This window comes from Castor canadensis, chromosome 17, assembly GCF_047511655.1.
Source record: "Castor canadensis chromosome 17, mCasCan1.hap1v2, whole genome shotgun sequence".
Classification (NCBI taxonomy): domain Eukaryota; kingdom Metazoa; phylum Chordata; class Mammalia; order Rodentia; family Castoridae; genus Castor; species Castor canadensis.
The window spans coordinates 17,893,646-17,904,334 of record NC_133402.1 but is presented as its reverse complement, the minus strand read 5'-3'; the positions used below and the strand labels follow the sequence as shown (position 1 = coordinate 17,904,334).

The 10,689-nt window shown below is 50.9% G+C and overlaps 1 protein-coding gene across 8 annotated transcripts in view; it reads left to right on the top strand.

Annotated features, from left to right (window-relative positions):
* Katnip (katanin interacting protein) overlaps positions 1–10,689 on the top strand; it is a 160,821-nt gene that overhangs the window by 108,782 nt on the left and 41,350 nt on the right. For all 8 annotated transcript variants that reach the window (XM_020181975.2, XM_074059830.1, XM_074059832.1 and 5 more), the window contains 2 exons: positions 307–522; positions 4,169–4,306. In XM_020181975.2, coding sequence (XP_020037564.2) covers positions 307–522; positions 4,169–4,306 — 354 coding nt within the window. The remainder of the gene's footprint in view (positions 1–306; positions 523–4,168; positions 4,307–10,689) is intronic.

Sequence of the window (10,689 nt, the reverse complement as noted above, 5' to 3'; positions counted from 1 at the left end):
AGGCAGTGCTCCACCACTTAAGCCACACCTCCTGCCCTTTCTACTTTAATTTTCAGACAGGGTCTCACACTTTTTATCCTGGACTGACCTTGAACTATGATCTTCTTATCTGCACCTCTTGATTAGCTGAGATTACTGGTGTGACCACCACGCCAGGTTGCAGGTGCTAGTCCTATTCTCGTGACACAGAAGAGAACCTGAGACACCGAGAGGTCAAATAGGCTTCTGAAGTCCCTCCAGCAGTGGTGGAACTGAACTCAGGCTTGTTGCTTCTTCATCTTTTGGTATTATTTTTCTCTCGTTAAGGACAAATGGAGCATGAGAACAGAAGAGGTCAAAGACGCCATCTGTGTGACCATGGAGATCCTATCCAACTGGGGCAATGCATCATGGGTGGGGCTCACTGAGGTTGAGTTCTTCGACTTGAGCCACACAAAGCTTTACGTGTCACCTCATGATGTGGATGTGTGGAACACCATGTCACCTGGTGAGCTGGGCTGTCTCGTCAACAGGAGCTTATCTGTAAGTATAACGCACGGTGCTTTGTTTCTGCTTCAGACTCCAGAGCACTTTCTCTGCCCTTGCCAAGTCCATGCTGAGGCTAGGGGTACAGGGAGAGGATACGCATGGTGGCCCACCCCAGTTGCATCCTCTGGCAGAGCCAGAGGGAGTGGTGCCCAAAGGCTCCAAATCAGCTCCCTAAGTTCTTCCCAGGTTCCTGGCTGATGGATTTTCTTGGGGAGTGATTCTCCCCGAGATTACCCTGGTACTAAAACCAAACAGCATCACAAGGACAGAAAACTACAGGCCAACCAGCACATGGAGGGATGCTCAATGCTGTGGTCATCAAGGAAATACAAGTCAAAATCACGGTGAAGCCCCCTCATACCCTCTAGGATGGCTATGGTTAAAAACACAGAAAGTGTCAGCACTGGTGAGCCTGTGGAGAAATTAGAACCCTCACACTTTGCTGGAGGGAATGTAAAAGTCAAATGATGCAGTCTCCGTGGAAAGCAGCTTGGCAGTTCCTCAGAACGTGAGAGGGCTCGGGCTGTAACTCAGGGGTACAGTGCCTGCTTAGGGGAGTAACCCTGTGGCCTAACAATTCCGCTTTATGTATATAACCAAGAGATTAAAAACATGTTCATTGAAAACACGTTCTCACACATGGATGTTCACAGCGGCATTGTTCATAATAGCCAGAAGGTGAAAGCAACCCAACTGTATATAAACGGATGAACGGTAGTAAAAGTGTGCTATCTCCAGACAGTGGAGTATTATTCAGCCATAAAAAAGGGATGAAGCATTGATACAGGCTGCACAATGGATGGACCTTGAGAACATTATCTATCCTAAGTGAAAGAAACCAGACACAGAAGGCTGCATTCTGTGGTTCCATTTATATGAAATGTCTCCTACATCTAGCTCAGCCTATGTCCCCAAGAGGGTCTCAGCAGGTATGTACCAATGCCTATTGCCCACTTCTGTGCATGCTGGCTCCTCTCCTGGCACTGGATTTCCCTCAGGAGAATTCTTTTTTCTGGCCTCCTGGGGTCCCAGAAGCAGCCCTCAGCCAACACTGTTGGAAGTTGGGGTGTAACTTGTCCCATGGGTGGAGACGCTCCAAGTCATGTTGCACACTGGCTCCCCGATTCCCAGGTGCCTGCAGGAAGAGCCAACTTGCTCTGTACCCTTTGCAGGCACCTTCCCTCCCACCTGACCTCCCCACTCCCACAGGGGCATGCATTCCTCCCTGTCTGGGTAGCCAGCTTACGCTATGTTCCTTGCCTTCTGGGACAGGCCTAACTGAGGCAGAGTGAATCCATGAACTGAACATTGAGGTTCAAATCCTCACTCTGCCACATGGGCCATGAGCAGCCTGAGATAGATGGGAGCCCGTGCTGTGCCCTGGTCTTCCATCCGTGTGGAATAATGACGTGCACATCGTGGGGCTCAAGGGGACCAAGAACAGTAGCAGCAGTGTGAAGGTGCTGTGATCCTTGTCCCGCTACCTCTCATGACCTATAAAGGGAAGGAGGGCACTGCAGACACTCTGCCTGCAGGCCTGGCACCAGGCATCTGTACTGCACGCATGGGTCAGCTCTCAGACACTGTCAGTGAGCAGGAAGCAGCAGACGGCCCAGCACTAATGAGGCCCCAAGTTGTCCTCAGGTTAATGTTCTCTGACTTTGAACCCCACAGTTCCCGCTTAGCCTTCCTGTTCTTCCTCCTGCTGACAGAAATATGAGAAGAAATCCATGACAGCCCCGGGGCCTATGTGCAGGGGTCAGCCTTCAGTCTCCTTCCTTGTCAGGCAGCCATTGTGACCCATTTTAGGCCCTGGCTTAGGGAGAGATTTTGAGATGTGGTTCCTGACCCCATGCAGCTGCCCAGAGCACTAAAAGTCCCTGCATTGCTTGAGAAACTTGCCAGAATAAGTCAAAACCCCTTGAACTCATAGCTCTTCCTTAACAAAGGCTGCCTCCTGCCTCCTGAAAGGCACCATTGTCTCCAAGACAGGCCCCTGTCCCCATTATCCCCCCTCAGCTGGAGCTGATCTCCTGGGACTGACAGAACCCTAGTCCACCAGCCTCCCTCCCTGGCCCTGTCCAGTGGCAGCACGCTCCTGGTGACCCTTTGAGATGATCAAATAGAGTGATGCTCTTTTTAAAAAGAAGCCTCCCCTCCCTGCCACCAGGACCTCAAAGCCAGATGCCTGCAGGGCCAGGCAGTACACAGGACAGAGCAGTGGGGACTGGACAGTGGCTGCACTGGCTTTGGGCAGCACACTGATCTGCAAGAGACAGCCGTCAGGATCCCTGTGCTGCCACATGTTCCAAGTCTGCAGAGAAGCCAGAAATGTGGCTCTTGGGGAAAATCGCTCCATATTTCAGTATTAGCAATGAATTTGTCTTTTTTTTTTTTTTTTTTTAACATTTCACGAACTGAACAAAATACCTCCACAGGCTAGATCCAGCTTACCAGGTCTCTGCAGTGTCAGCGAGAGGACAGCTGGGAGGTGCATGGCATTGATCTCGTTTAGTCACTTCCCCACTCTGCAAAGCTATGCCATGTACCACGTGCAGGGGGCTGTGCTGTGGGCTGAAGGTTCTGGAAGGAATGAGACCCAGGCCCTTCCATTACAGAGCTCACAGCCAAGTGGGGAGACAAGGGCATGAAAGCACATTGTTGTTGGGACACTGAGGTCAACACAGACCTCAGATGTTGAAAGGAATGCAGAGCACCTGGAGGAAAGAGTCAGTGTCACCGGAGGAGGGGACAGTGGCATGACATCATGTTCTAGCTGAACTTTCCCAGGCTGATAAGGGTAGGAAGAACATGATAGGCAAGCAGAGGTGCCCAGTGTGAGCCTGGGCATGGCGGTTGAACCAGTGTGGGTGTGCTCAGAGCAGCTGTGGGTTTTGTTCCTCTGGAATGCAGAAGTACCTGAGGAGCTAAAAGGTGACTCCAGCCAAACAGTCCCCTGACTTGGCTTCTCCCATCTGCCATCAAAGCCTGTCCTATTGTATGTGACTATGTTGAGTGAATAAAAACAGGCAAGCAGAGTTCACAGTTCTTCTGCCCCTGCCTTGAGGGCTGGCCTTGGTGGCATGTGAGCTGCCTCCCGCCATGGGCAGGACACTACAAAGCAAAGCTCCACACTTCGAGCCCCTGAAGGAGCAAAACAAACGCTTAGCTCCACGCCATGGCCCATCCCAAATTGCCTAAGCCAGCTTCTTTCTCTTCTAGTCCAGAGTTTTAAAATTCAACCAGGTTTGACAAAAGAAAATTGAAGGCTTGGCCTGCCGGGTTAATCAAATAGCAGGAGCCAGGAGGCTCTTTGCCTGGCCAGCCCCCTGGCGCCTCTCCTGCCCCACTGCTCTCTTCAAAGCCGATTAAAGTTGATTAAAATAAAACCCGCTGCATTTTGAATTCCATCTGGTTGGCAGATCACTGGGGCCCATGTGGCAGCTTTGTGTGGGGACAGGTCAGTAGCCCGCTAAGGAGAGCAGTCCAGACGAGTGCAGTTGGAGACTTATCCTGCACTACATAGAGACAGCAGCCTCCTGCTGCTGCCCTCATGGTTGTCATTAGCACGAGCCCCTGCCATTTTACTTTGGGGAGAGGCAGTGGACCTGATGGCTCCCCTCTCTTGCTGGCCTTTCAGAGCAAAGAGGACCTCTCCTTGTGGACCTGCCCCTTCCACCCGCCGCTCAAGCTCTTTTTCATTATCCGAAACACACGGCAGCTGCAGGACTTTGGTCTGGCCAAGATCAAAGTTTGGAACTACTGGACAACTGATGGGGTGAGTAATGGCTCCAGCTCTGAAATCCTGAGTTCTCCATGGGTTCAAGGAGGCCCTGCTGTGGGATCTCACACCACTCCAGCCACCAGAGCAGAGCCTCTCACTCCTGAGGCTGAGGAAGTATCCTCAGTGTATGCCTTATTCCCCACTTTGGAGAGACTGGAAAAGTATGAACTGAGACTCAGTTTTAGAGATAAGGATACAGAGACACAGAGAGGTTCTGTAACTTGCCCCAAGTCACACAGCCAGTCAGCATCAGAGAACAAATGTGATCCCTGTTGGACTATAGGCTGATTCCTTGTCTTTGCCATTGCTTCCTAAGTGTTAGTCTGCAGTGACCCACCTGGGGATCTTACAGGTTCTAATTCAGCAGGGAGGGCAGTCAGGGCCTAAGATTCTGAGTGACCATCCCAGGAGGTGCCAGCCTTCCTAGGGTGCAGACCTCACTCTGCATAGCCAGGCTCTTAGCTCTGACTGCTGGGCCCCACAGGTTCCAGAATCTACCACTTCCCTTCTATCCTTCCACTGTCTACCTTCACCCAGGCCTTGTCCTTCCTTCTCCAGACTGCTCATGAATTCATTTGCATTGATTCCTTCATTCCACATGTATTACTGAGTGCACACCATGAGTTGTCAGACCGCATGATAAATTCAGAGGGTACTGATGAGAAAGACACAGATCATGCCCTGGAGGTCCTCCTAGTCTAGAAGCTGAAAGACAAGTGGATGTGGAAATACAGTGTAGTGTGATAAGGCCCAATAAAGGTGACCCAGAGCACCAGAGGTTCCAACTCAGGTGACCCTGAGACCTAGCAGGGAAGAAAATGAGCAAGTCACTCTGTCTTGATTCCCTTCTTATGATAGACATGGTGACAAGAATTTGCACACCTACTCTCCAGATCTTTAAGGAAAACAACAAGCAAGATTTTAAGTAGTAGCTTACCGTCAGCCTCTGTCTTGTTAGAAAGATGCTAGGGAGTGGTGGGGAGTGTGTCCGTCTGGAAGCCAGTGGTGCAGTAAGTAGAAGATACTTTTCAGCTTTGATAAAGGTCGCCATGTAGGAACACCAGCCACTGCTACTGGATCTTCTGACCATTCCAATGATCTTACAAATCTGATTTGGGAGGCTATTTTATTTGGTTGGTTAGTTAGTTTTGGTTTTATGAAACAGGGTCTTGCAATGTAGCCCAGCTGGCCTTGAACTCACCATCCTCTGCTTCCCTTATATGCTACTATGCCCAGTTGGAAATCTGATATTTGGCTTGAGGCTTCCCGGTGTGAAACATGAAATAAAACTCATGTTTGGGTGGAACTGGCCTGCCCCAGATTGCATGGAGAAATCCAGAAAGGTTTAAGAAAGAACATGCACCAGAGCAGAGAAGGAGTTGGTGTATCCTGGGGGAGGGCAAAGCAGGAGCAGAGGTGTGGACATGTCCTCTCTGGCCATCAACCATACTCTCCAGTCTGTTGCCAGTTGCCCCCAGGGAATGCTGGCCATCCTCTCTGCTGTCTCAAACCCACAGAGGAAGAAGATAAACCCTTGAGCATGACATCAGAGCCTCCTAATGCCCCGTGCCAGGCCTACTTCCCTGTCATGTGTCCCCTGACACACACCAGCCACCTTAATGTCACGGCCCCTAGGCTCTGTCAGCGAATAGGTGGTCACACTGTGTCCCCAGCCCCTGGCCTACTCAATTCCAAATGGCCATTCTACCTTGGATCCCTGGAGACCAGGCATCAAGTTGTGTTATCCTTCCTGATATTCAGGCAAGAGCCTGGGGAAGAGAGAGCTTAGGTGGTTTTTATGGGTCTACACCGCAGGGTAGAGGCAGGGCTCAGAATTTTCCAGAACTATCAGTTCTGCTCTCTCCTCTCCGGCCTCCCTCCCTATACTTGTCCCTGTTAACTCTTCCCCACCCATCCATCCATCCATGTGCCTAGTACATGCCCCAAGCACTGCCACCTGCAGGTCTAATGACCATTGAGGTGGATACAATGTCAACAGGCTGTGTTCATGTCCCATGCTACCCAAAGGAATAACAGAGAGCTTTCTCTGACTTCTGTTGTTTGGGGTTTTAAAACAAACTTCTGAAGTTTAAATTTGAGAAAAAGAAATCTAAGCCACTGGAAGTTTCTAGGGAGGGCCCTGTCAGCTGCCTTTACTCTCTGGCCAGCCAGGCTCCAGGCATGCTCAGAGACCCTGCACCCAACCTCAGCCCCCATTGCACAGTGCTCCCCAACACATAGGGCCCAGTGCTCTTGTCAGCACTTCCTGGCTGGTGATTGTCAGTACCTGCTTCTAGAATGGGTCATGAGACCCTGCCAGATGCCCAGACCCAGTCCCTTAGCTCAGCTGTATCACTGAACATGTACGTCAGACCAAGAAAAGCAGATTTTTATGAACAAAGCAGGTAAATTCCACCCCTTGGCTGAGGCTGGCCTTCTTTACCCTGCACTCAGTCCTCCTGTTCGTACAGAACACAAAAAAGAATCTGGGCCCTGAATCTCACAAGAACATCAGGGGCCACTGTGCTGTGTGGGTCACGTGGACTGTGGGGTAGAGCCTGAGGTCTTTCAACACACAGGGTGGAGCATGGAAGACCACGGTGCCCACCAGGCCACCACTTATATAACGCACAGCCATCTGTTGCCAGAATTTACCGGGGGCAGAAAAGCGCAAACAAATGCAGCTGTAGGTTGGTTTGATTTAATATTCTCCAGAGAACACTATTACTGTGTGTTTTGGAGGAGATAAAATGTGAGTTTATAGGAAATATAGCTCGGCCTGGTAGACACGGCTTGTTAATACAGTGCTTTGTGTATGGGAATCTGAAGGAAAGTTAAATGGGGGAGCTAATCCAAGGCTTATTTAGAACAGAGGAAAGAAAGTACTAGAAAAAGGGGAGTATTTTTGATTGGAAAATTTGCTGCCTGCTAAATCCTCAGGTTAACATTTATGGGCTCCTTTCCCCCTCATTAGGTGACACAGTGAGTGTGAGCTGGCCCTAAGGAGAGGGGCATGGAGGGGAAGTAAGGACAGGAGGCCAACTCCACCTACAGCAGAAGGCAGCACACAGTCGTCTGCTAGTGACGGCTGCAGGTACCAGGCCCATGTGAGCCCCGTGGGTGCTCTGTGTGGACCTGGTGTGTAAGTGAGTAACTGAGAGAGGCAAGCATCTCATCTAGCTCCCAACAACCCCATGGGGGAGGGAGTCCCCATCTCGTAGATGAAGAAGCCAGGCTTAGAACGGTGAGACCCCATGCAGGAGATGGGCTTTGATGAGAAGTGGCTTCCCTGGGGTACGTCTGAGAGTGTCTGGAACCTTCTTTCTGGCTTATGCAGGTTCAATGATTAATCAGCTGTGTCTGGGTCCAGCGCAGGAGGACAGGATAACGTGTTTGCCACGTCTTTTCACGTTCTCCAAATGAAATGGTGAAATGGCTTCCCAGCTAGAGGGTTGGAAGGGGCCGCACTGGGAGTGGAGCGTGGGGTCCATGGGTTGCCTCATGCATTTCTCAGCTCTTCTTCCCCTGCGGGGTGACAGCAGGGGAGGAGGGCGCCAGTGGTCTCCCCTGGGCACGGGAATTGCTCATCTGCCATGGTCTGGGGATGGTGTGGTTTGGCCCCAAGGATTCCTGTGCTGGAAGTGTGGTCTCAGTGTGGAGAGCCATTAAGAGGTGGAACCCAATGGGAGGTCATTGGCGGTGCTGCGCTCAGAAGGGGTTGAGGTTGTTCTCATGGGACCCTGTGTTGGAGCTCCTGACGTCTTTGGCTTTTGACCTTGTGATGTAATCTCTTATTCCCACACGCCCCTGCATGATGCCATCAGCCATGAGACCTTGCCCTTGAACCTCCAGAACTGCGAGCCACTCCCCTAGCCTTCTCACCCTGCCTGGTCTCAGACTGCAATTCTCCTTCCTCTGCCTCTCCCATATAGCTGGAATTATAGGTGTGCACCACCATACCCAGCCTGCCTCTAAAGTTATAGTAACAGAAAGCTGAGAGATACACCATCCAAAAAATGGGCTTCCATCAGCTCCCCATGGCCATTAGTGTTCCTTTATAACAGTCACCACCCTCGTCAACAACAGGCCCACCAGCACCACCCAGAGCACCACATGCAAATACCGGTGATATCAGAGTGTATTTTATACACAAAATGGTGAGCATTCCATAATTTCTGAATGAACAGATCAGTAAATGAATAAATGAATGAGTGAATGAATGAATGGATATAACATTTCCTCAGTGGTATAGTTCTGTGACATGCCACATGGCCTGGGCCACTGTTGCACACTGGAACCTTCTGCAATGATAGAAGGGCACTGTATCTGCCCTGTCCAGTACAGGATCCACTAGACACAAGCGGCTTCTGAAAATGTGAAATGTGGCTGGTGTACCTGAGAAACCGCCTGTTAAATTTTAGTTAATTTTAATCAACTTTCATTTTCATTTAAGTAGCCACATGGGACTGGTGACTATGCATTGGGCTGCCCAGGTCCTGGTGCTCAGAATGCAGTGGTAAACAAATAGACAAGGCCCTGTTGTTGGGCAGGGAGGGACAGTAAACAAGTATACACTGTGTAACGCAACTTCAGGTAGTGCCAAGTGTTGTGAAGACAATAAAACAGTGAGAAGAGAGCTGGGCTGCTGTGGACAGGAGATTAGAGGCCTCCTCTGACTTGGAGAAAAGGAGCAGCCATTATGGGGGTGTCTGGGAAGAGCATTCATGGCAGGGGCACAGCAAGTGCAAAGGCCCTGAGCAGGAGCACTGAGCCACTTCCAGGACAGAAGACCAATTGGTGGGTAGAGCGTAGTGAGCACAGGAGTTTAGGAGACGCCAAGCGGGAGGCAGAACCAGAGTGTGGACCTTGTGGGTCTGGATCTAATTTGGGGAGAAACAGGAGAGAGGGTCAGTGAGAGCAGGGCATCATCAGAGTCAGCCCACCTGAGGCAAACCCATAAGGCCTGAGCCACATTATGGATGGCTCTGTGCTTCGGTCCCATCTGTTGAATAAGGACAGCCCCTGGCCCTTCTGCACTCCGTGAAGGTGCCAGCATGGGTTTTGAGCAGGGTGATGTGCTCTGAATGGAGGATTTAAAAGACCTCCTGACTGCTGCTTGGAGAATGGGGCAGAGGGCAGGTGGGGCCCAAGTTGAGGCTTCAGGTTCAGGCAAGCTGACGTTGGCCATGGTTCAGGTGAGGGTAGGGTTCTCGTGTGGTGTACCATGGTAATATTTGCATTTTCAACAATGCCTTTTTCAGGGGAAAACCTTGAAGTGAATGCAAAAGTAGAGGTGAGCTCAGTAGCAACCCATGTAGCCAGCACCAGCGTCAACAGCACCAGCACTGTGCCATCCTCATTTAGTCCCTCCTGACATTAGAAAGCATGTTGCAGCATCGCCCATTCCACTCCTGAATACTTCCGCATGTCTCTCGAGCAGACGCGTCTGTGGCTTTCTACATGACCCAGTGCCACTGTGATGCCTGGCAGGAATTATTATGTTGCTCTGATAATCACTCCATATTTAATGTCCCTAATTGCCTCAAAATTGTTTTTTTTTTAAGATGGTTTGTTTGACTTAGGATCCAAACCAAGTGCAAACAGAGCAATGACTTTGAAGTCAAAGATGGAACTGTCTCTTGGCCATCAATCAGCATGGCCTAATGGCCCTTGGCACCATTAAACCTGGGAAGCCCGGTGACATCATAGCAGAGCCCTGGTGGAGAGGTCTCCAACCCCATTGCATGGGAGGCTAAGATGCTGACCTCAGAGCCTCGATCAAGGTCATTGTTGATGACCAGAGGATGCACCCTAGGGTGGGATGCTCCCACTGAAGTTTGTGGGCAGAGTCCCTGCCATAAGAACCAGGAGAGTCCCAGGGCTCTGGTTCAAAGCAGGCCCTTTGGCAGTAGGGGAAGGAAAGGTTCAGAGAGAGGGACCCAGAGAAGTGCCCAGGCTCCAGCAAGAAGGGTGGGGTACAGAGCCAGCTCTCCCCACAGGAAGGTGAGGACAGACATAGATCCAGGATGAAAACAGGCCTGGAGGGGGTGCTGCCCCTGGACTAGGGGACAGGCTGCCACTGGGGCTGGACAGATGCCTGAACAGGGAGGGCTGCTCACTGCCTAGGGCAGCCATAAGTTCAGACCTGCTGGGTTGGGGCTCCCACCTCCTCTGCCAGCTGTTGCTGTGGCTGGCGCAGTAGCTGGCTCTGTTGGTTGAAGTTCTCAAGAGCAGGGCTGCTGCATCAACCAGGATTTTCTTGGTAGCAAAGGACAGAAAGAAAATTCTTTGGCTCACATAACAGAAGAGACTGGGGTAGCTGGCCTCAGGTATGGCAGGATCCAGGAGATCACATGACCTCATCAGGATGTGTTTCC